General features: G+C 60.3%; 2 protein-coding genes across 2 annotated transcripts; one reads left to right on the top strand and one right to left on the bottom strand.

The window, feature by feature from the left end:
- Positions 1–5,231: 5,231 nt before the first annotated feature.
- Positions 5,232–7,485, top strand: DLX2 (distal-less homeobox 2). The gene is made up of 3 exons (XM_062200430.1): positions 5,232–5,866; positions 6,291–6,475; positions 6,961–7,485. The coding sequence occupies exons 1-3, from the start codon at positions 5,461–5,463 to the stop codon at positions 7,360–7,362; spliced, it is 993 nt and encodes a 330-aa protein (XP_062056414.1). The 5' UTR covers positions 5,232–5,460; the 3' UTR covers positions 7,363–7,485.
- An 11,861-nt stretch (positions 7,486–19,346) lies between these two features.
- Positions 19,347–22,281, bottom strand: DLX1 (distal-less homeobox 1). Its single transcript, XM_062200415.1, has 3 exons — positions 21,530–22,281; positions 20,683–20,882; positions 19,347–19,613 (listed from the first exon to the last, which is right to left on the bottom strand). The coding sequence occupies exons 1-3, from the start codon at positions 21,840–21,842 to the stop codon at positions 19,359–19,361; spliced, it is 768 nt and encodes a 255-aa protein (XP_062056399.1). The 5' UTR covers positions 21,843–22,281; the 3' UTR covers positions 19,347–19,358.
- Between the last annotated feature and the right edge of the window lie 2,603 nt (positions 22,282–24,884).

Below are 24,884 nucleotides of genomic sequence, written 5' to 3'. Positions count from 1 at the left end.
ACCTTTGTATTCCCTTGTGGTTTTTTTTTTTTTTAATAAAAAATCATTCATTCGTGCATTTACTTATTTCAAAGGCAGATTGGGAGAGAACATGGGCCAGGCCAAGGCCAGAGGCCAGACCTTCCTCCATGTCTCTCTAGTGGGTGGCAAGGACCCAAGCACTTGAGCCACTGTCCGTCCGTACCTTGTGACTCTTATGGATAATATTTTCTTTTGTTTACAAAGGATGCAGGGAGCCAGGCAGAGCTCCCCAATGCCAGTGCAAGTTCCCTCTCTGCACTGCTCTCTCCATTTTCAGAAGTCAACAGAAGGGGCCTGGGTATGTCACACAGGAAAGTCTCCAGTGGCCTGCCACCACAGCACCCTACCTAGCATGCCAGCGTACTCGGCGGAGTGGTTCAAGGCCACAGGGACTAGGCTCAGTGCTGAAGGAGGCCCTGCACCACCACCCCCCACCCCCCCACCCACCCCCACCCCCGCTTCTCCAGGTCTGACCTCTCCCCAGCGCACTGGGACCACCCACAGCCGGCTCCCATAGGCCAGCCCCTGATCTGTTCCTCCCCTCCCCTCAGTGGCCAGGAGAGGGCCTGGGGCCCATAAGGGAGAAGGTAAAGCTGGCTAGCAGAGAAGCCAACAGGTGGTCCCAGGAGGCAGGTATTTTTATTAGGCACCTTCTACAGATGCAAACAATAATGCAAGGGGAAATCGAGTCCTTCTCCCAGGGCCACGAAGTAACAGCAGGGGTTTCCGCCGGAAATCTGGCTCCCAGAGCGCCCCTGTCAGCCTATAGGCTCGCATGCACGGGAAGTGCCACTGTTCTCTGGGTGAGCAGCGGGCAAATGAGAATAGGAAGACTGAGTCCCGGCGGAAGGTTCTAGACGTTTCCTTCCAAGTTCTCCCAGTCCAGTGATGGAAAGTGTGCGCTCGCGCCCGCGTTTGCCTTATCCCCTGGAGAGACACTAAAGTGAAAAGGACCGGACCAGGATGGGAGACTTGGAAGTCAGACTGACGCTTTCCGGTCAACCCAGCGCTATGGGCGACCGCTCGGAGCTCACGTCCGCGCCCCAGCGGCAGGGGCCGCGGCTACCACCTGACCGCAGGAGCTCCCGCGCGCAGCCCGGCCCGCCGGGAGAGCCAGCGTCCCCTGCCCTGAGCGCGGGAGCCAATCAATGCCGGACGAGAGAGGCCAGGACCCAGCCGACTCCTGCCCCGGGCTGAGGGTGCCTGCAGCTGGGGCCCCGGAGCTCACGGGCGCCGCCGCCTTTCACGTTTGAGAACAAACCGTGTTTCCAGCCATGGCCACCGTGGGGCTGCTCAAAGTGCAGAGTGGACACCCCAGTGGTCTGGCATCTGCAACTTTTGTCCTGGGGCGGCGAGGGGGCACTTCTCCACCCGCGCCCCCACGCCCTGGGCTCCGAGATGGGGCAGCCCGGCCATGGAATGAGGACGCATTTCTCCCGCCGGTGCCCGTGCTATGCGGCCTGCGCGCTGCGACGCCTAGGAACCTGGGGGAATCCCTCGCCAGGTGCGAGGACCCCGGCTCTGGCTCCCCGCTGTAGCCACCACGTAGAGGGTGAAGCGAGACAGGCAGATGAGGAAGCTGGACCCAAACGCTCTAGAAGCGCGGTGCACTGCCAGCCTGGCGCGGCGCCAAGGTTACGCCCGGGGGAAAAACGTGCGGTGTGCGGGCCCCACGGGCGATCCCGACGGAACCTCAGCGGGGACAAAGACTGGGTGCCCAGGGGTGCCCGCCCGCGCCCGGGACGCTCGCGTGCGTTTGGGAATCTTGTTGGGGACCGCCGGGGGCATACCTGCTGCTCGGTCCGGTCCGTCGAGCCGCCTCCTCGCCCGCGGGGGGTGGGGGACCTCCTTCCGGTCAGCCCCGAGAGGCTGGAAGGCCAAGCTCGCTCGGCCTCGGGGCCGCCCCGGCCCTTTCCCACCTGTGCCACTGCGCGCGAACGGCCAATCCTGGGAGGAGCAGGTCCCGCGTGGCCTTCCCCAGGCCAGAAGCCCGGCGCAGTGCGACGGCAGCCGTGCCTCTGCGGAGCCCCGACTGCTGCGTGCGCCCCCGGGCCAGCGAGTCTGTCTAAGCCCAGGCTTCCCCAGCGTGGCTGATGGGCCGAGCATGTGGGGGCGACTCTGCGCGTCCGTGAGATCGGGAGCAGCGAGCCCCGGGACGCCCCGTAAATGCCCTCGCGGCAGACGGCGAGCTCTGAGGGACCAGGGCGCTCGGCGCCCGGGAGAGGCGCGGCTGAGGCGCCCGAGCGCTCGGCGCAGGGGCGCACGACGAGCGGCCGCTCGGGATGCGAAGAAGCGGAGAGGGGAGGACCGGGCTGCGGCCGAAGCGGTAGCCAGTGGACCAACGGGAGTGGCTGCCGCCGAGGGCCTCCGGCGTCCTCTCGCCAGGGCTCTGAAGGGGAGCTGGGGGTAGAGAGGGGGTGTGAGCGCCCAGGACACAGACCCGGAAGTCTGAGGCCTCAGGGGCTCCCCGTGTCGCTCGGGCCGTGCCAGAGCGCAGGCGGCTACCGCGATGGGACGAGCGCGCAGAGCTGGCCGTATCTCAGAAGCCAACATCCGGCCTGCGCCAACGTCAGGTTCCAGAATGAAGCCCAAACGCAGTTCCTGGAGCTCCTAGTTCGGGGGAAGTACGGAGACGTGGCTGCGAGAGGGCATCCTGCATGCCCGTGCCCGGGGCCCTGGCGAGGGAGCGCAGCCGTCTCGCAGGAGCACTGCAGCCCGCGCTGCCCTGGGGATGACAGGGTCACCCCACCGCCGAGCAGAGGCGAGGCGCTGGGCCGGGCGCGGCCGCCGGAGGGGCCGGAGGGGCAGGGTGCGGAGCCGCGCCGTCCAGCTCGCAGTCGGCGGCGGGAGCCCGGCGCCACTCCCCCGAGACTCACGGGTACTCCGGTGCCAAGAGAGGTGCCGCCGCGCCCCAGGGGAGCGCCCTTTACCTCCAAGGAGGCGGCTTCCGTCCTCGGGGCCTCAGTATTCCTCTGTGCAATGGGCACAAGATTCAAACCTGGAAGGGCTCAAAGATGGGGGCGGAACAGACCGAGCCCAAGCAGACAGGCAGGCTCCCCTCACCCCACCACACCCCCTTCTCCAGGCCCCTGCGGAGGGAAGAAGGCATCTCGCGCGCGCGCTCTCTCTCTCTCCCTCCTTCCCTCCCTCCCTCCTCCTTCTCTGCCCTTCCCTCCTCCCCTTGAGGGGGGGGCATCACCCTGCTCTGAACCGTGACAAAAGAGCCAAATTCTGCCCCCCACCACTGTCCCCCTGGCTTTAAGCCAAAGTCATCTGGATATTGTGATGTAGTACCCAGCCAGTTTGGACAAACTCAGACCTGTGTTCAACTTACCAGAATTAACACCTCGGGTCTATACCAGAGTCTCCTCCCTTCCCTCTTACACACACACACACACACACAGTTTATTCTCCAGATCAGGGGGAACTCGAGCCATATTGCCTTCTAGAAAAAAAATACCATGTTCCAGATCAGCTAACCTGGACGTCAGGCTGCTAATGGAGTTTGGGAAGGAATTAACTACACCAGAGTGGCCACCACAGAAAAAGTGCTGAAGGGCAGGGTCAAGGGCGCGGTGGGAAGGCAGGAGTACTGCCGCTGGACAGATTTTTTATTTTTATTTTATTTTTTCTATATAAGGTGAAAGCAGCTACTGCTGTACTGGCAGAAAGAAAGAGTTGGAATTTGAAGTCAAGACCCCAACGGGCAAGCGGTTCACCTTGTAGCTGCAGCGCGCCACGCAGCCGGCAGAGCACCGGTTCTAAAGGCATAGTGCTTTCCAATAAGCTCGCTCTTCCCTGTCTCGGGACCCTCCTGAACCCAACGGAAGGCTGGAACTACTGCCAGGCCGACTTGCAGGCGCACTACCTGCCTCATTATTCCGCTGTGTGAAGGCTGAGGTTTTAATTACACGCTTGCTTTTTCTGGGGAAGAAGACGGAAGATTATATTTTTCAAAGTATCAACTTGTTTTCCATTAGGCAGTTGTTGTAACAAGTTCCTTCGGCGACATGTTATGTCTTTAGGAAAGGGTGCTTCAGATGGCGCGCACCAGCACAATTTTGTGGCTTTTAATTACTATTTTGTTCTTTTGGGGGGTTTCAGAAGCTGGCGCCTGGGCGTGATTAGACCGTCTACCGAGCCCGCCGCAACCTCGCACGCCACCCACCAGGTGGCGCCACAGAGCAGAAGCTGCCGTGGATGCCTCGGACTTAGGAGTCCAGCCAGGGTGTGTGTCCGTCACTCTCTGGCCAAGTTCCCAACCGCCGGGATTTGGAGCTGCAGAGGAGATCGCCGCCGCCGACTTAAAAAAAAAATTTTTTTCGACGGCAGGACAGAACAGGGTCCTAAGGTGCCAAGCTGAGAAAACAATAAATAAAACAAGGGTCAAACAAAGTGCACGAGATAAAACTTTTGATATTTGTTGCAAATTTACCAAGACGTGATTAATCTCGATGGATCAATCTGGAATTACGGCATTTCCTTTTTTTAGTACAGGTGTCGGCTATAGGGTCAGAATGCACGTTGGAGGCCGTGTGGTCAGTGGGGTCCGCCTGCCCACTCGAAGGAGGGCGTCCCCGACCATCACCCACCCACTCAACACGCGTAATTAGCCTGAGCCTCTGCAGGTCGGCAGCGTGCAAGCGAAAGTGGTTTCAAATGCAGTGTTAGTAATAATACCCCTGGGTTTATATAGCTTTCCTCTGGAGCAACGAGGGGGACGCGTGTGGCTGTGCTGTAATTAATTGTCCTAATAGCCCCGCGGGCTGGGCGGGAGGCAGGTGGCCCTGCGCGAGGTCTGCGGGTCGTCTTGGTCCATTGACGCCGTCCAAGGCCGGGCGGCCCGTTTCTGGGCACCGCTTCGACGAACACGTTGGAAAAGTGCCCTCGCGCGTGCAGGTGGCAAATGCGGGCCCGGGGACTCCTCTAGGCAGACCCGCCCGGCTCCGGGGCGCCCAGCGGCGCGCCCCCTGGCCGGCCGCAGCCCGCCGCCCCTGATTGGTCGTTGCTAGGTGACGTCGCCCGCGCTCACGTGACGCGCGTTAAATGCCCACCCTGCGGGAGCCCGCCCGGCAGACAATCGTAAAGCCGCGCGGGGCCGCTCACCTGCTCCCGCCTCCCGGAGCCGCGACCCGGCCCCGCCAGCCAGCCCTGCCCCCTGCGCTGCCCGCCCCCCGCCCGAGCGCGCGCTGGGCGAGCGGCCGAGAGAAGATGCGGCGGGCCGGAGCCGTCCCGAGCGCCGCGCGCTGACCGCCTCCCCCGGAGGAGGAGGAGGAGGAGGAGGCGGCGCTAGACGGTCGCCTCGATTCCTGTTTGCCTCCCCCCACCCCGCCACCCCCGTAATTACATTGGCCGCTGGAGGGGACCGGGAGAGACGAAGGAGGCGCCTCGCGGCCCCCGCACGCCCGCCGCCCCGGCTCTTCCCCGTCCCGGGCCAGGATGACTGGAGTCTTTGACAGTCTGGTGGCTGATATGCACTCGACCCAGATCTCGGCCTCCAGCACCTACCACCAGCACCAGCAGCCCCCGAGCGGCGGCGGCGCGGGCCCCGGCGGCGGCGGCGGCGGCCTCCACAAGCCCCAGGAGTCGCCCACCCTCCCAGTGTCCACCGCCACCGACAGCAGCTACTACACCAACCAGCAGCACCCGGCGGGCGGCGGCGGCGGTGGCGGCGGCGGCGCGGGGGGCTCGCCCTACGCGCACATGGGTTCCTACCAGTACCACGCCGGCGGCCTCAGCAACGTCCCCTACAACGCCAAGGGCAGCTACGACCTGGGCTACACCGCCGCCTACACCTCCTACGCGCCCTACGGGACCGGTTCGTCCCCAGCCAACAACGAGCCGGGTAGGCACGCCGCTGGCGTCCGGTCCTTGGGATGCGTGGGGCAAACGTGTCTGGGGAGGGGCATCGGACACCCTGGCCTTTCGCACCACCTGCCCCGGGCCTCCAGCCCGCCGCGTGTCACCGTCTGCGCCCCCGCGCGGTGCCAGCCTCCTGGCGGCCGCTTTGCCTCGCCACCTGTCTACTTCTCCAGCCCCTCCCGCGGGCCGGGCACCTGCCCTTCTCCAGGGCGGTCAGCTCCCGCTTCCTGTAGCGGCGCCAGTCCCGGCAGCGCGGCTGTGCCTGGAGCCCGCGCAGCATCTCCAAGAACCCTGGCTCGGGCCACGGCTCCGCCGAGCCCTGCAGGCCGGCGGGACACCCCTCCCCCTGCCCCAGGACACCCCCCCCCCCCGAGTCGCGCGGGTCTCACGATTCCGTTTCGTTGCAGAAAAGGAGGACCTCGAGCCTGAGATCCGGATAGTGAACGGGAAGCCAAAGAAAGTCCGGAAACCCCGCACCATCTACTCCAGTTTCCAGCTGGCGGCCCTGCAGCGGCGTTTCCAAAAGACTCAGTACCTGGCGCTGCCCGAGCGAGCCGAGCTGGCGGCGTCTCTGGGCCTCACGCAGACTCAGGTGCGGCCCGCGCCCTGCGGGGGCCGGGAGGGCGCTGACCTGGGGTGCTGGGACGCAGGCGGCCTTGGGGACACTGCTTCCGCACGTGTGGTTTCAGGATTTCGAGGGCTTTCCAGAACTTCTAGGCCCCAAACTGAAAACTCCCAGGAGGCTGCCGCGAGGGACGGACGGAGGACTGGGGTGGGCAGAAGACGCAGCTCGCTACTGATTACGCGGGAGAGCCACCCCCACCCCGGGCCCTCCGGACCCCACACGCGGCAGCCGTTCCACGGCGCACATTGCACAGGCGTCGGCCTTCTTGAGATCACCTCCACGCGGGGCAGGCGACCCGCGTGGCTGCGAGGCTGCAGCACGCGCCCGCTCACCCATCCGGAGCGCTCAGCTCTTAACCATGGGCTCGCGCCGTCTTGTTCTGCTCGCTCCCCTGCCCCATGCCCAGGTTCCCAAACCACTTATGTAATGCCCGCGTCCTTGTTTCCGTACAGGTCAAAATCTGGTTCCAGAACCGCCGATCTAAGTTCAAGAAGATGTGGAAAAGCGGCGAGATCCCCTCGGAGCAACACCCTGGGGCCAGCGCTTCGCCCCCGTGTGCTTCGCCGCCGGTCTCCGCGCCGGCCTCCTGGGACTTCGGCGCGCCGCAGCGCATCGCGGGTGGCGGCGGCGGCCCGGGCAGCGGCGGCAGCGGCGCGGGCAGTTCGGGCTCCAGCCCCAGCAGCGCGGCCTCGGCTTTCCTGGGCAACTACCCTTGGTACCACCAGGCCTCGGGCTCCGCGTCACACCTGCAAGCCGCAGCGCCGCTGCTGCACCCCGCGCAAACCCCGCAGCCGCACCACCACCACCACCATGGCGGCGGGGGCGCCCCGGTGAGCGCGGGGGCGATTTTCTAACCCCAGGGAGACCGCGCCAGAGACTGAGAGAGCAGAGATCCTCAGTGCTCGCCCCCGTCCCCAAGCAAGCGGAGGATCCCTGCTCCAGGCCCGCCACCGCCGGCCACCTCTGCGCGGGGCTGCGGTCCGGGATGGGCCGCCCAGGCCCTACTCCCGCGCGCGGCTGCTGCGCGCCCCCAGGCTCTTCCCGGGGGAACCCGGCAGCAGCGCGGCGAAGGCCGCCCCCACGGCCGCATTTCCGACCTGAGCCCCGGGCTCGGCCGTTTGGAGCCCCGCCTCGAACTTGCCGCACCCCCCCTGCCCACCCCCGCCCGGGCGAGGCCGTCCGGCGCCTTCCTCGCCCGGGGCCCTGAGCTGGGACGCGGAGAGGGCCGCCTCCCCCGCCCGCGAGGCTTCCCCGGCGCTCTGAGGCTCCTTTCTCCTCGCCCGCCCCCGGGCTCAGCTCCTGCCGGCCTCGGCCGCTGACCTCCCGGGGCCCGCCCTCCCCAGCGTGCCCCTGTGACCCGCGCGGCCCCGCCGTCCGCAGCCGTCGGAGCCCCCAACCCTCTTAGTCACCCCCCCTCCCGCGACGCCCCCCTAGCTCTCTCCTCATCCATCACCAGTGGAGTTTTTTTATTTTTATTTTTTTAAAAGTTTAGGTGCCTTTGCGGATGACCTCATTTTGATGTTGGAAAAAAAAATGATTTTTTAATATGTGGACACTGCAAAAAAATGTGTTTAAATTATCTTTTTTAAAACCTATTCAGGATTATTAGCCTGGACTTCGACACAGAGTTTGTAAATAAAAGTGTCTGTGCAGATTTTCCCACTGATTTATTTGTATGAAGATCCTCATCTTTTCAGACATTTTTGTAAACCCCCGGTTGTGGAAACTGCAGATTAGCAGGGACCTCAGCAACCCCTCCGTTTTATTTTTCACTTTGAAGAAGAAAAAAAAAAAAAAACTCAGTTAAATTAAGCTACTGATTTGGGTTTGTTTTGTCTTATCCTAAAGTCTTTGTTTTTGAAATGCAAGGTATTTTGGGGTTATTTATTATGAAAACAACATGCTCTTAATGTTGATTTTACAATATGAAGAGATTATTTAAATAAATTATTGTTTTCATTGGATGTGTGCGCTTTTTCCTGGGTACCAGGCTTCAGGCGGTCACGTTCCCGGAGCTCGAGCCGCTGCCCAGGCTGGGCACCCGGGCAACCAAGAGCAACGCGTGCGCCTTTCGGAGGCTGCCAGCGCGGCCAGGCCCGGACGGGCGCGCTGCGCGCGGGGCTGCTTCGGAGAGCTCCCGCTCCGCCCCCGCCGGAGTCCCCGCGCGGGCTTCTCCAGCCCGCGGCGCGCTGACTCACTCAGCACCCGGCGGCTGCAGCATCCGCCCGCCGGCCCCTCTGGCGCCGGCGCCACCGCCCCTCGCCTGGGCGGTCTTGGCCGCCCCCGCGCCCGCCTTGCTAGCCAGGCGGTGCACCCGAGCCGCCACGAGAGGAACTGCTGTCCGGGCCTGCGCCCCGGCCGGCCGCAGCCTGGGGTCAGACCCCTTCATTGGGACCACCAGCCCCCCGCCCCGATTTGCCCTGCAGCCCGTGGAGGGCTGGCTAAGCCAAGAACTCTGAGTCACCCCGGGGAGGCACGGTTGGCTGCTTTGGAATGCGGGGTGACCGGGGCACACTGCCACATGCTCTCACAGCCATCTCCGTGGTACCACTCAGCCTCCTCCCCCCACACATGGGGAGGCGCTTTCACAGTCACACTCATGCTCTCCAACACTCACACCTGCACTGAACACCCTCACACACAACCAGACTCCCACGCACACAACTGACAGAAGTCCATGCACACCTTCAATCATATGACACAGGAACTTGTGCACACACACAGATACACATGAGACCAATGCACACTGCTATGGGGACAGCGTCTGCACCACACACTCCTGGCCAGAAAGGGCCACCCCGCGCACTGAGCTCTGCTTCACCCCCCCCCCCCACCTTGGGCCCACAGAGCTGCCTGTCCAGCTTTGGAAGTGACCCCACTCTGTGCCATCGCCTGCAAAGGACACTGGTTAGTAGGTAGACCACGCAGGCATGAACGAAAAGCCTTTTTCCCTGCAAGTGCTGGGGCCTACAGTTGGGCGCTTCCTGGCTGCCATCACTGTGTGACCTTGGGCAACTCACTTACCCTCTCTGTTTCAGTTGGGTAGACCCGCAGGATAAAATTACACCAGCTCTGGCTCAGAGTTGTGAGCATTTCACGGGGCAATGGTGTACCTCCGTGCTTGGCACATGGTGAGCACTCAGCACAGTTCAGCTGTTTAGCATTACTGTGTTATCACTGCCCCGAAACGGAGGTTTTGATTTTCGCCTGTGATTAGGAAGCAGTGTGTGTGGGAGAGCAGCATCCTTTGGCCAGCAAAGCTCTCCCACCTTCCTTCACCCGAGGCTGGAAGTCCAGCCATTCCCTCAGAAGGAACCCACCTCTGCTGGAGAGGAAATTGGCCACAGGACACAGAAGCCGGCACCGGCTCTCGGACTGCAGGCCACCCTGCTCCGGGAGGCTTACGCAGGCCATCCAATGTCTTCAATGTACCTCTACCAGAGACACGAGGTGGAGGTGTCTCTGGACTCTGCATCAACCTCAGTTTTCTGATTGCTTTTTTTTTGGGGGGGGGGGGCTGCTGGACCGAGTCTGGTTTACAACAGAATGGGGTCCAGGGCGTTAGGACTATGGAAAAGGCGAGGGGTCGCGCCAGCCCAGTGTCCCTTGACAACTCTGCATTGTTTTCCCCGGGCTAGCGAGGCCTGGGCTGCAGCCCGATGACCCACCGTTCTGGGCTTCGCTAAGCAACCGCCGCCTGACAGCCCCCCACCAAGTCCCCCTACTCCCACCACCCCATCTCAAAATTCCATGTTTTTTTTTTTTTTCTGGAGTGCCAGAAGCGGATGCCAGCCTTCCTCCTGTGTTCACTTGTGCCCTCCCCTCCCTCGCGCGCACTCCCCTCCTCCCGCCCGAAACCAGCGGGGAGAGACGGGGCAGTAAATTGGCTGGTGTCGAGGATCTGCAGCAGACAAGATGATTAAGAGGCCTACGCCGGAGCGCCCGGGGCAGGGAATGTCAGCCTAAGTTGGAATCACGCAACAGGCCTTGGCATGAGCCGAGCCTGGGAGCCAGGAGGGCGGGCGGCCCCAGCTCCGGGGTGGGCCGAGGCCCCACAGACTCGCCGGAGTCACCGAACCTGGCACCCGGCGGCGGCGGGGTCGGGCCGGGCCACGGCGCTCCTTCCCTCGGGGAGCCCGCAAAGCCGAGGGCAGGCGGGTTGCAGGGGCCAGGGGAAGGGGGCGTTTCCGCAGACAAGGAGAAGGGCAAAGAGAAGGGATCGCGGAGACGCGCCCGCGTCCCAGAAACGAGGGGGCGGGAAGGGGGAGGGGTGGGCGAGAGGGGAGACAAAGCGCGGCTCGCGGAGGCGGGGGCCGGCTCCAGCCCCGCCGGGGGCAAGGCGCTGGCAGCCGTTCTCACAGCCTCCCCGCCCGCCCGGAGACGCGGAGCCTTGTGATCAGCCCGCCGCCGCGCAGACCCGCTCCCCCCCGCGCCCCACTGCGCTCCCCCAAAGCGCGAATGAAAAATGGAAATGGGAAGCCGCGATCTCGGCTCCCTACACTGGGAAACCAGCCGCGCTCGGAACACACATAAATCTTCATTGTAATTCCCTTCCATTTGCTCCCGTAAAATATCGGGCCGGAGACAGGATATGACAAGCGCTGGGAAGCAGGGGGGAGGGAAGCCGAAGAGAGAAAGGTGCCCGGCTCTCTCCGCTCCACCCTCTGGGGCAGAGCGCCCGCTCTGCGGGGCCGCCTGGCCGCCCTGGCCCTCTCCGCCGCTTCACGGCCCCTGGTCCCCAGTCCCGCGCGCGAGGCCTTCGCCTGCCACGCCGCACCCGGCCCGGCGCGGTGCTGGGCTCGGATTCCCGTCGCCTGGCCCTCGGGCTCCCGGGTTGTGGAGGGCAGAAAAGAGAGGGAACGGATCCCGGGCCTAATCAGCCCTGCCGCATGCAATATGGGACCGTTTAGGACGCTTCCCCCTCGGCCTGCTTTCAGGATCACTGGTGAAAATTGTGAATATCCGTCCTGTGGAAGGATTTCCGAGGCTGCTGGGGCGACTTTAGGGAAGTATCAGGTTTAGTGGGGGCGGAAAGCTTTGTGCACAAACACTTCTATCGTGGGAGGCTCGGAGGGCGAGCGGCAGAGGGGCCGGATGGTTCCCTCAGTGGTTAGGGGCCCGCCAGCCCCCAGCGGCGTCCTGGAGCCTTGCCTTCCAAAAAGTCCTTCTGACGGACACTAAGTGGACACAGCTCCCCGACTCCGGGCGCCCCCCGCACTCGCTCAAAAGTCACACACCGGCTCCTTTCCCTCCAGGGAACAGCGACCACCAGTGGCTTTAACCTGTTTCAGGGTCAGAGACTCCTTTGAGAATAAAGCTACAGATCTTTTCCTAAAATAAAGACACGTTCCTTTTAATTAGACGTTGGGGCCCAGAGTCCTGCAAGCGGTTAGGTGGGGAGCTATCCTGGAGGCCGCTTTACGCACACTCCCTAGGCGCTGGAGATCACTGGGGACTTTTCATAGGGTTCCGACACCCAAAGCAATCCCGGGGCATCTTCTCCCCTCTCTGGTCGTCCTTTCCTCCCCACCAGGCATCTGCTGGGCAAAACGCCCCCTTCCCCCCACCACTGCAAGCGGATGCAGAGGCCCCTCACCCGCCCCCCATACCCCCCCCCCGCGGGAGTTCCCTCCCTGGGACCGGCTTGGCAGTGATTGCCACATTACAAGATGTTACATTCCGCCCCGGGGCCTGGGGCTGGGAGGGGCGGGGGAGACGCTCTGTTTCAGAGAGAGCAGGCGGGTCTTGGAGGAGCAGCGGCGCGGCGCCTCGGCGTGAGAGCCCAGATCCAGTCTGCAGACAGACCTCCTAACATCCCCCGGCAGCACCAGCCTCCCGCTCTCCCTGCCCGGCCTGGCGCAGACCGACGGGGTCGTAGAGTTTGCGGGCTGCGTGGCCGCGCTCCTGGGACGCTCCAGGGGCCCAGAACTCTCGGTGGCCCCCGCTGCGTCCCGGGTCGGGTCGCGCCTCCGCTCTAGGAGCTGGGGGCCGAGGGTTGGGCGTGGAGCCCGGGAAGGAGGAGAATGGGTCCACACACCGGGCCGGGGCGCCGGGCAGAGACAGGATTACAACTAAGGGGCAGAAGAGAACGAGGCAAGCAAAGAGCCCCGGCTCGGAGCGCGCTCGGGGATCCCAGGGGGCAGACTTGGGCCCGCACGGAGCTAACATGGCGGGCTTTCCGCTCCCGCCCCGCCCCTCCCGACTGTGGTCTGGGAGTCTTCGACTCCCCAGAGGGGAAATCTTCGCCCCCGGGACCGTGGGGAGCTGTGGCCGAGGAGTGCGACTGAGTCCCGGCCGCTCCTGGGGGCCGCGCGGGCGGTGGCGTCGGGTGCCCGGCGCCGCCGCCTCCCCTCGGCTCAGGGGCAGCGCCCGCCCCGCCCCTCCCTCGACGGGCCCGGCCTCGGCTTCTTAAAGTCGCAGGGTGTCTCGGTGCCCGAGACAAGCGCCGCCCAAGTGGGCAGAGTGCTGGGGGCGGAGGGGGGGGCCTCGGTCTCGGGACGGTGGAGACAAAAGAAGGGTCCAGGCAGGCGCAGGGCCGGCCCGGGGGACCCTCAGTTCCTTTCATTGTCATGCCCCCACCCAAGTAGCGGGCTGTAGTCGGCGGCCGCGGGCGCGGTCTCCCGGGGGGCTCGCCACCTGGCACTGACAACCTCAGTCGGCCGGGCCTCGCACCTCGCACCTTCACTGCGCCGTCCCAGCCTGGCCGGATTCTGGAGGAGGATTGCAAGAATACGGGAAAGGGGCTGAAGGAGGGAGCAGAGGACAAGTAGAGAGAGAGAGAGAAAGAAGGAGGTGTCCGGAGGGGGAATCCTGTACAGTCACTTCCTTTCTCAGTTGCTGCGTTTGGGGGTTGGGGGGACTGGGGCCTCCCGGAGGTCCAAACCCCCAGAGGGCTGGCGCAGGGGTAAACGGGATGGTCTCCCCGACACCTTCACTGGGAGGACAGTGAGAATTTGCCTTGGGTGGCCAATTTCCTCATTTGCTCCTATTAAAACAAAAAGCCCAAGGAATTCAATTAAAGCACCCTGGCCAAGGCGCTATTGGAGGCATGAACGTCTCCCCTAAAGCTGCAGCAATCATGTGGCATTAGACACTTCCGGAATCCTATAGCCAACCTGAAAAATCCCAGACCCCCTTTTTCCCTAATTTTTGCTCTGATCTGTAATTTTATCCACATTTGCACTAGTTTGAGCATTCTGGCTCTCCCATCTGAAAGCCTGCAATTACTATATAATTCTTCGCAATTTCAGATGTCCTAATATGGACTGTAATTTTTGCGCAAGACAATTTCCTGCTATTTCAAGCATCAACATTGTCAAAGTTGTATGTACATAATAAATGGGAATATCAATGCATAGTTTTTAGCATAACATCTTGACTCCTCGATAATTATATCCGTTCGGAGCCTACGCAGAATTAGCCTGAATTGCATGGTAACTGCTGCTGCTTTAAAATTTTTAAAAATTACTCATAATTTTCCCAAAGATTACCAAGATCTCGAGTGCACAATGTCATCAGCGTAATGAAGAGTAAACATTTATGCTAATAATCTGCAATTTTTTTCATCAGCTATAAAGACAGAGGCTATATAGCCGAAAATTTCAGTGCTATTCGGCAAGCAGCGCTGCAAAAAAGCCTGCGGCGCTCGGAGTCGCCTGCTCCTGGGGACCTCTTTCCACTCTCTGCTCCCAGGATAGGAGGATGGGGCCAGGGGGTTCTTTTTGGTTTCCTGGTTTTGTTTTGCTCTGGTTTGGCTGGTTTCATATTTTCCTTTTTTCCTCCCCTTTTTTCCCTTTATTATTTTTTCCTTTTTTTTTGCCTTTTCTTTCCCGTCCTTTTCCCAGCCAAAAGCCGCCTTCGATCCTTTTGATTTGATGTAGCAAAGAGTGTGTGTCCAGATTATCTGAAACTGACACTGAAGAAGGTAAGGGTGGAAGCCGGTTTCGTTTTTCAGAGGGTTGGAAGGCTGCGTGCTGCGCCCGCCGCAGCGGCTCCCGCGCCGGGAGTAGGAGGGTGGGGGAGTGATTATGTATGCACCAGCTAATTCTTCCATCAAAACTTCTTGTCAGCGTTGTCAGGATTATTTTTTTTCCTTTTTATAAAAACACTTGATGTTTCAGGAAGTGTTAATCCCTGAAGATTGGGGGATGAAGGAGGGGGTAGGGGAGCGGTGGGTGGGGGTGACAGGTTTCTGGAGGCTGGAGAAAGCTCCTGTGAGAGCCGTTTGCCTGTCTACACTGGAGTCAGCTTGTGCTGGAGCTAGGGTAGGAGGAGGATTTCTTTGGAGGCATGGCAGGGAGACCCTTACCTTTGTCCTGCATTCAAAGGCGGTTCTAAGGCCCCCGGGAGCAGAAGAGCAGAAAAGTTTGCTTTAGTCTATGATTTCAGGGGTGTCTAACCCAGGCTGTGGCATGACAAAAATCAGAGAACTGTGCAATTGGTTTATGAAAGATACAGAAAGAGATCCTGGGATAAAGACTCAGAGCTGGGGGTGGGGGTGGGGGTGGAGGCTGAGCTGCTTCTTCGCTTCTGATTCTCTTCACTCTAGCATCCCAGCTTCTACATCAGCACCCACACCTACCTTTCTTTGGGTGACTGAAATGGACAGTCTGCTCTCAGGAAGAAATGCTTTAGGTGGCTTCCAGACCAAAGGATTCTCTGTAAACAAAGTCCCACGTCTGCGCATAGAAGCCTGTGGGTATGGATGGGGAGGAGTATTTTCAAACTTTCTGTGGCTCTTAGAACTAGTACAGGATGGGGCAGGCTGAAGAACCACCTCCCCCAGCCTGTGTGTGATTCCAGAAGAAAGACATACACATGGAGATATCATGATCAGTGAGGGAAAGCTGCGAATGATAAATATTTCTCATTTTGCATCCTTTTAAAAAATAAATTACCTAGACTTAGGATCCGGGCTCTTCCACCGTGAGATGACCCCTCACAGGGCTGCCCAGCTGCTCCAGGCTTAGGAAAACCAAGACAGGAGAGGCCTGGACCCCACCCCCGCCTCCACTCCCTTTTAGAGCTAGTTGTGTGTGAGAAGATATTAAAGAGGTATCTGTTGTTTGGCCATTTTGCGAAGTCTGTCTTCGTTACTTCTCTGCTGTGCATTTGCTAATTTGGAGGCCCGGCCATTGACAAGCTTGCTCCATACACCTGCAAGCAATTTGCCGCTCCCGTACCGGAGAATTGCAGAGATGGCAGCTCGCACCTATTTGATTTTTTTTTCCTTTTCTCAATGCACAGCAAATTTGGCTTTCAGTGCGTTATCTCTTTTGTTAATGCAAAAAGATTCCCTGGGCGAAAAAATTGCTCATAATTACCAGAGAGATGGGGAAACTGCATTAGAATAAATAAACCTGAAATTACTGTAATTATGTTGTGTTTGATGGGCCCGGCTTGTAATCAAGAAGAGAATACAGTGAAATGATGCTGACCCTCTTGGGTTTGCAGCTGTACGCGCACTTTGGGGTCTTTTTTTTGCAGAAAAGAGTCATTTTGATAATCATTAAGCTGTGTGTAACCTATTTCAGAAGTGTTTTAAAATGAGGTTCACATTTTTTGAACAAGGGGAAAAAAATCCCAAAATTGCATTTTGCCATTCCAGACTCATACATAAGGAAAGGTTGTGTTTTCTAAGTGACAATTGTTAAGACATAATATTCGAAATCAGTATTTAATCATTATAATGAGGTATTGTTTAAATATAACCACCTTTAGATTATTCATAGTTTAATTAATATACTCATTATGAAAATCTTTGAATCAGATATTTGATGAACTACTTGTCAGTAACAAGGCAGCATTAATTAGGCCTATATTGAGATTAACATTTTTTAAAAAGTACAACCTCTTATAATTATAATACAGCCTAACTAAAGACCGCCTTCGTTGAGCTAAAACTAATAATTTCTCTATTTGAACTGTTAGCAAGAGATTATTAAATTAGTATAAACTAATATCTCAAAGTATTCCAAGCCGCTTGACCAAGCAGATTTTGCCTGTGGCTTGAGGCGCTCGGCCCTGGCGGTGGTCCGGGGGACCCGAGTCGGATGCGCGCGGGAAATCTCGCCGCTAGCAGAATCTCGTCTCCCAGAAGAAACCGAACGCGAGAAGGCACCCGCCCCAGGCGAGAGCCAGATCTGGGCAGTGGGTTCCCTGCCGCGGCGTGGAGGTCGGTCCAGCAGCCCACACCTCGGTCCCAGAGGTCTGCGCTCCCTTTCAGGGCTCTTGATTCCGGGGGCCGCCGGGAGAGGTAAAATACGGATTCCAGGCGCAAAGGGGGCCTCGAGGTCCCCCCGAGCTTCACCCCCCACGGACTCCCCGGCTTCCTCCATCATGAGCCCACCCCGACCCAGCCCCGCCACTTCCTCCCCCCCTCCTTCCCGAAGGGCGTCGGAAGAGCCCCGCGCATCTGATCTTTCACCAGCACCAATTGAAAAATGGGTGCTTGTCACAACACAGATCACCGCCTTCCGCGCTCTGCTCCCCACCGCGCGCCGGAAAGGGCCCCCCAAAGGCGGCGGGCCAGAGAGGTCGGCGGGCGGAGCACGGGGCAGGAAGCGTTCAGAGAGGTTGTGGCGGCACACGGCTCTCTGAGCTGCCTCTCCTCAGCTGCGGGGCCTGGGGTCGGGGTCGGGGTTGGCCTGGGGCGCGGGGCCACCGGGCAGGCGGGCGGGGACGAGGGGGCCGACCTAGCGTGCGTTCCTCGGGAGCGGAGTGATCCGAGCGCTGCACCGGCGGTTCCCGGCGTGATGGTTTGGCTTTCGGACTTGGGGACGCGGGGGCGTCGGTGTATTTGACTCTAGCCGGCTGGGGGGTTCCAGCGAGTCAGCCGAGCCCACCTGCCCCTTCCTGGGCATCTCCTTTTCAGAGAAAGGCCTCGATCCTCAGGTGGAACGGGCTTCTTCGCTGTGGAGCGGCCCGGGTGGCTCCCTGCCACAGTGCCACGGTGCCACGGCCCCTCGGAGCGTGCGGATTGATGGAGGGGTAGCCTGACAGACGTGTCCTTCCGGCCCCTGTCGCGCGTCTAGACGCATCTTTCACTCAACCGAGGCAGGGCCTCCGGGCAGGCACGGGCTGGGAGGCCAGGTCCCGACCGAGGCTAGGGGCAAAGCAGGGTACCCGCTCCCAGCCCTCCAGAGAACGGGGTGAGCACTGAATCTCCTAGGCCGGCGGCCTCTGAACTCTGTCTGGGTCTCTGAGCTGATCTTCGCCGTCGATTGCGTCCCGGAGCCCCGGCTCCGTCCTGCCTGCCGCACCTGTTCTCAAGTGCCCTTGCCCATCCCTCTAACGCGTGTGGGGACTAGACACTTTGCGGATGGGGGACGAGGCGCAGGGGGCGCCCCGCCGGTCTCGGGGGGCCCCTCTTCTGTCCGGTATTAGTCGCTGTCCCTTGCGCTCCCTGTACCCCAAGACAGGGCCTGACCTCCTTTACACAGCACGCGAGACAGCAGTTCTTTCTCGAAACCATAATTTTACTGTCTCAAAGAAACTTTATAACTTATTTACAAAGTTCTTTGTTTTTTTTTTTCAAGATACAAAGCAATAAGTTAACATTCTCAATATAAAACTAAACTTTGACATAGAGAACACAGAACACGGTTGATTTGAATTGATCACATTTCCCAAATTTCACAAGTAAAATGTCAAGATTCTCATTTCACAAAGCCTCGGGTTTTAAAGCCACACACAAACAGAACAGAAAAAGGCTAAGCTTGTGCAACGTTTACCGAACAATAACAATAATAATAACAACGATATGTACAGCACTTAGATCTCGCATGGAGACTGCATTTGCCTTGGGAGCTGGTGAAGCCGCCGTTGGTACTTAAAGCTCTCTGGGGCTTACACCTGCCTGCTTCTCGCAGCTGCCCAGCGGTCCCTCGCTCTCGCTCTCTCTCCACCCAAGAAAGAAATCAGGGTTTTCCTTCTCATCCAGGCAAAGCGAGGAAGCTTTCTCCGGAGATGACAAAATTACGTTGGCTTCACTGATCTCACTATTTTTTTTTTTTTAGTCTTTAATAATATGGGACATGTAGAAAACGCAAATTATCTGGCTCCAACCTCTCCATACCCGCAAAGTACAAAAGTTACTGTATAAGTTAAAAATTACGCCTTCTTTGTTCGTTGTTTCTGGGTGCGTTTCAAGTAAACAGTGCGTGTGGACAGCGCGCTCCGCGGGCGCCCCGGAACCGCGAATTGCCCGTCAGCTTCAGGCGGAGTCCATTTCTCAATAAATAAAACCCCCTCCCTCCAGTTTCCCCCAGTTCCCAAACAAGCTACACAGGTGGCCAGGCGGGGCCTAGGAGAAGGCCCGAGAGGACAAAACGTGCCAGAATCCGGAGGCGGGCGGCCGGGCAGACGGCGTGCCGCGTGGATCCGCGGACTGCAGAGGCCACAGAACCGGGACGGCGGACGGGCGAGGACCTGGACGTCGTCGGCGCACAGACAGCGAGAGGAGATGACACATGACAGAAAAGAGCGTTTGCTGCTTCTACATTGTGATGCTTTTGTGTTTCCTTTTTCCTGATGGTCCCGCGAAGCTGAGGGTCGGTGGGTCGGGTCCAGCAGGTCTGTCTTGCGCTCCGAGGCCACTCGCGGCCGTCCGCGTGAGGCCCAGGTCCGGGGTTCGGGTGGAAGCGCACGGGCTCTGGGGAGTCGCTGGACTGCACCGCGGCGGCTCCGAGGCGGCGGCGGCCGCTCTCCCTTCTCTGTTCCTTCTTTTCCCTCTGAGGCCCTTCTCCTCCGGGCACAGGGCACGCGTGGACGGGGGTGGACCGACCTGGAGGCGGGAGGGGCCCAAGCCGGAGGAGACGAGAGGGAGGCGGGCGGGCGCAGGCGGGCAGGCTCACATGAGCTGAGGCTGCTGCATGGCTTCTTGGTGTGCCGAGGGGTACCACGACGTGTAGCTCGGGATGTAGGAGCCCGCGCTGCCGCCCGAGCCCTTCCCGGATGAGGAGTTAGGGTTCCAGCCGGGCGGCACCGGCGGAGAGCCGGCAGACAGCGCCCGGCCGTTGGCCAGCGCGCTGCTCTCCAAAGCTGCCCCGCCCTGCTTCATCAGCTTCTTGAACTTGGAGCGCTTGTTCTGGAACCAGATCTTGACCTACGAGAATGGACAACGTGACTTGGGCTGGGCCCGCTGCGCCTACCTAAGTCGCGCGGCAGCAGTGAGTGGGACCGCGGGTCGGCCGAGACGCGAGCCCGGCCACCCTGCGCAGGCTGCTCAGTCTCAGCCAGAGAAGCAGAGACCACCCTCCCTCCACGTGAGCCAAGGGTGCTGCAGCTGGGCCACCGGCCTCACGGAGAGCCAGGGGGCGTGGTGGCAAGGGGCCTGCGGGGCTTCCAGGCTGTCCCACACAGGCTACCCCGGCTGCAGGAGTCATAGCACCTGCACAGCAATTCCGCTATCAACACCAATAAAAGAATCAAACCTAGGATGGAGTGGAGGAAATTTATTTGCAATTCGACCATCGTCTTGTTGTGCTGTCCGGTCTGCGCCTAAGTGAGTTGGGGGCTGACTGAGGAGGCTGCGAGATTCGAATGAACTTTTCTTTGGCCTCAAGTCCATCTTTCCCTAAGGTCTGTGTGCTTTGCCCTGCTCTGCTCCCAAACCCGGGCCGGACGTTGTAAACCCGTGCCAGAAGCGATCATAACGTCTATGGATTCTCCCAGAGACTTAAAGAAATCCGAGGGTTTGGGACCCTAGGTGAGGAGAAGGAACCAGGGATCCCTCCACCCCTGCGCGCCATTCTGGGAGGAGGAGGAGGGAGGAGGAGGAGGGAGTCAGAGGCGCGGGCCCAGGCCCTGAGTGATTGGCCACACACTTTAAAGGCAAAGGGGGGATTAAGCCCCGCTACCATTGTTCCAGTTGCTCGGGCACGTGTGACCTCAGAGTCCCCAAACAAAACGTCTGGGGAAAGCCTTCTTGCGCCCCAATCAGATTGTCTAGGGCCAGGGGGCCAGGCGGCAGGCAGGTGGGGCAAACAAGGCGCCGTTGGCGGCGGGGCTCGGACAGAGAGAACGCGGGAGGAAGGGTGGACACACACGGACGGACACACACACATACACAGTGACACCCCGGCCCTGAGGCCCAGCGAATACGCAACGGAGCCCCGGGCGGGCGCCGGCCGGTGGCGGTAAGCCAGCTGGGCCCGGCAGCAGGGGCCAGGTACCTGCGTTTGCGTGAGTCCCAAGGAGGCGGCGAGCTCCGCCCTCTCGGGCAGAGCCAGGTACTGAGTTTGCTGGAACCTCCGGTTCAAAGCCTGCAACTGCAAACTGGAGTAAATCGTCCTGGGTTTGCGGATCTTTTTCCCCTTGCCATTGAAGCGCACTTCGCCGCCTTCCACCACGGTGCTCTTCTCGGAGTCGGCCCCTGCAGGGACAGCAGAGCCGGGGCCCAGGTTATGCGGAGGGGCTGCCTCTAGCACCGAGAGCCAGGAGCGAGCGGCTACCCAGGTGGGGCTGGGGGTGGCCAAGGCAGAGCCGGGAGGTAGACGTGCAAAGAAGCGTGAAGGCCAGGGAAGGGTCCCCGAAGTCCGAGGGTCTGTCCCGGGCCGCCGCAGGCGGGCTGGGGCCGTTCCCAGGAGCGCAGCTACTGCCTTTGCAGGGAAAGTTTGCTATTTTTGCAAGCGGTAGTTGAGGTTTAATTACCCTTAATTGCATACATTGTTTATAGCGCTACGCAATAAATAATTACCGAGACGAATACGTGTGCATGTGGGCTTCTGTTTTTCAGCAGGGCACTGAGTGCTCGGCGCACCGAGCCGCCCAGAAGCGCAGACAGCGCCGGGAGGGGAGACGTCTCGGATTCACCGTTTGCTGCATTCGTTGCGAATTGGGTGGATTTTTTTTTTTAATCTCTTTGCTATGACAAGGATGCAGAGGTTGACATCCGAAACCTCCATGGCTCCAGCGCCCTCCCCACCCCCACCCCACCTCGCGCTCTCCCCTCCTCTCCTCTCCTCTTCCCTCTCTGCACTCCCCTCCCCTTCTCTCCCTCTCCCAGGCAAGCGCACGTACCTGGGTCCTCCAGGCGGCTCTGGGCGAGGCTGGCGCTGCCGGGGTAAGACTGCACCGAACTGATGTAGGGGCTGGACGCGTGGCTGCTGACCGAGTTGACGTAGGGGTAGCCCAGCGGTCGGGAGAAGGACGAGGCCGAGCTGTAGGCGCCGTCGGGCTGCGAGTGGCCCGCCGAGTGTAAACAGTGCATGGAGTAGTGCCCGTGGGACATGGGAGAAGGAGACATCTGCTGGTTGGGCGGCCCAAACTCCATAAAGACCGCCTTGCCCGACACGGGGCTGTTGAGACTTTCTGGCATGGTGGTCATGGTCATCTCTTCTCGCGGGGTCTGGGTGTGGGTCTTTCTCTCCTCTGCTTCCCTTTTGGGGGTCTCTACGTTTCTCAGGACAGGAAGGAACCCAATTTAAGAGGAACAGGGGTTTTCACTTTCCATTCATAAGAAAATGGAGTTTGTCTCTTTGAAAAGTCTAAGCATGATCCTGCCGAGCTCCCCAAACTCGGTTCAAAGCTTTGACTCAGCCAAGGTCATAAATATTCATGAGCTGCCGGAGCTGATTGGTCCGCCGTCTTGCATAATCACCGGGGATTGGCCCGAGGCGCTCCGGCTCCGCCGGACTAGAGCGAGCGAGGCGGCCGGGCCTCGGGAGAGATGCGTCCACACTTCCCGGCCGGGGCTCCTCTGCAACAGAGCGCGCCGTGCAGGGCGCACAATGGGCTGAGGCATCCGCGGCTGGGACCTCCGTCGTCTCGGCCTCCCGCCTCCCTCGCTCGCTTTCCTCCCCAGAAACCAACCAGCAGCTCCACGCCGCCGTCCTCCCCCTACTGTCCACACCCTTCGCCTGCCCTACACTCTGGGCGCCCGGGACCGCTTCTCCGCGCCGCCACCCAGTCCCGCGGGGAGCTAGGGAGGCTCTGCAGCCTGGCCGTCGCCTCCCGAGAGCACAGGCGCGCACTGGGGGGCGCCCGAGGCAGCCTGCAGACAGCAGTCGTCCCCAGAGTCCCGTGCCCGGCGCGGCGCCCTCACGGCCGCGCCTTCCTGGCCTGGGGCCGTGCGCGCGGCCACATCCCTGGGGTCGGGGTCTGGGGGCCCTCCGGGCGGACTCACTCACTGGGCCGCCGCGCCGCCGCCGCCGCCGCTCCCTGGGGCCCGCTCGCATTGCTCCAGGCCCAGCTGGCCACTCCAGCTCGAGGCTGCACGGGTCTGATTAAAGCAGTGCGCGTGGAGAGCCAGGAACCCGCGCTTCTCCTCCCAGGAAAGGCGGCTGCACCGCCCCCTCCCCCAACGCACACCCTCTTTCCCTCCCCACCTTCCTCCGCCTCCCCCTCCCCTTCCCACTCTCTCCGCGCTGTGCGCCCCGGGCTCACTCGCCCCGAGGGCGCGGCGCAGCGTGGAGCCCAAGAGCCGCGGGCTCTGCTCTGCTCCGGCCGCTGACGCCAGGCGGGTATTTTGCGGCCTCCTGGGGGTCTGGCGAGAGCACCCCGGGTTCAGGAGTCCCTGGGAGACACTGAAACTCGCAGCAAACCCATGCCTGTGGTAGGCTCCAATATATGTATGTGCAGACACGTCGCTCTCTTTGTCGCCCAGGATCTTCCTCACCTCCGGGGGCCAGAGTTGGCGCCGCTGGCCTGGGGGCCAGGGCTGGTGGAGGCAGGAGCAAGGCCACGGCCCCTTCTACTTTCTGGGGGTATTAGGTGCAGAAAAACTCACGAGAGCCCCCCCTCCGCCAGCCCCTACTGCCGCCCGGCCACCCCCACGCGGCGTGGCGCGAACCATGCTGGTTACTAGGGGCTGTTGGTTCCCCATCCCGCCAGCCCCACGGTGAATCCCAAATTACTTTGTTAGGTAATTAGAAAGTGTTGATAATTATTTCTTTCATAATTTAGCGGTGTGCCGGGAACGGGGAAATGATCTTGTGAAAGTTCACACGTGCAGATGTATTAGTTACTGATTCATTTGATTAAATGGTAGTCTCAAGTGCTCAGATCCGCAGCTGAAGGCGCCCCATTAGCATAACACTGATGTTTAATTTTCATACGCATAATTAGCCATATATTTAACACTAATAGCAACATGCAGACTTTCAGCGTTAAACAGCCCGGGATTTGATCTGGCCTGAGCTGAACCTTCGCCGCTGCACCTTCCCCTCTCTGGAGTGTGCAATGATCACGGGACAAACCTCTGTAATCAAGCACATTTTGGCAAAGGGAACACCAATAAAAACGAACATTCAAAACAAATTACATCGGTGCTGTCGTTACAGATATTAGTGGAGGGAGTTTCTCTCTCTTTTAACTTCTGCAAGCAGCTGCTGCAGCCCGCGGAATTTCTCCTCTTCCTCGGTAAGGGAATGATGCCGGGGGCAGAAATATTTCAGGCAGCGTGGTTGGAGAAAAAAGAAAAACAAAAGCAAAAAAAAAAAAAAAAAGCCAAACCTCTAAACCAATAACGGGTTTGCCAACGTTTAAAAGATTTTTTTTTTTCTTAATCACCGAACCACACGGTGAGGCTTTGTAGCAACAACCAGCTAATGACTCTGCCACCAGACACCTCCCCGGAGCCTCCTGGCTCGTCCTGATCTCCGTAGAGCGCTGGTGGCTTTAATTGCTCCTTCCCAGCGCCCGTTTTGGGGTGTGGAGCGCGGTGCAATGCCCCCAGCACAGCCGCTCGGATGCCACCCGGGCCCCGGGTCTCCCGCGCGCGCCTTGCGGGCCCTGCGCACGTAAGTGATCGCCGCGGCGGAGAGCGGATCGGGATTGGGGAGTGGGGAAAGTTGGGTTGCTGACTCCTGGAGCTCAGGGAGAGGCGTGAGGATACCCGACGGCTGGGGCAGCTTAGAGCCGGCTTAGAGGATGGCAGGGTGGGAGAGCCGGGGAGAGAGGGCCGCGTGTCTCCACAGCCCCTTGGGCGCGCCGTCCCTCCGCGTCTGCAATCGGAGTGGAAGACATTTGCGGAACAGGGTACCCGGCTGGCTCCTGCGAGCTGAAGTCCGGCACGCGCCCCCGCGGGATGTGGCTTTAGAACCTTGCTGAATTTAGAAGTGAACTGTGTGTAAGCGAGGGAGTGTCTACACTCTGGAATTATTTCTTAGCCAGGAGAAACAGGTCTGGGGAGGGGCGCTGAGCAGGGGCCCCTCGGGCACTGAGCCTCCGGGCCCTAACCCGCTTCTCAGCGATGGATCTTCTCTCTCCTGGGCGAGCCCAGGGGATTCCGACCTCACCCCACCCCCACCGCTAAGGTGACACCTGTTCTGAAACGCCGGTTTGCTGAAACCTTTGCCTGCCCAAAGTCAGAGGAGACCAAAACCATCTGCCGTTCATCCTGAGGGCGCCGGACTCCGAGTAGAACTTACTGGAG

Source organism: Lepus europaeus, chromosome 1 (assembly GCF_033115175.1).
Source record: "Lepus europaeus isolate LE1 chromosome 1, mLepTim1.pri, whole genome shotgun sequence".
Taxonomy (NCBI): domain Eukaryota; kingdom Metazoa; phylum Chordata; class Mammalia; order Lagomorpha; family Leporidae; genus Lepus; species Lepus europaeus.
Note: the sequence above shows the minus strand (reverse complement) of the source record. Positions and strands in the feature narration are given on the sequence as shown.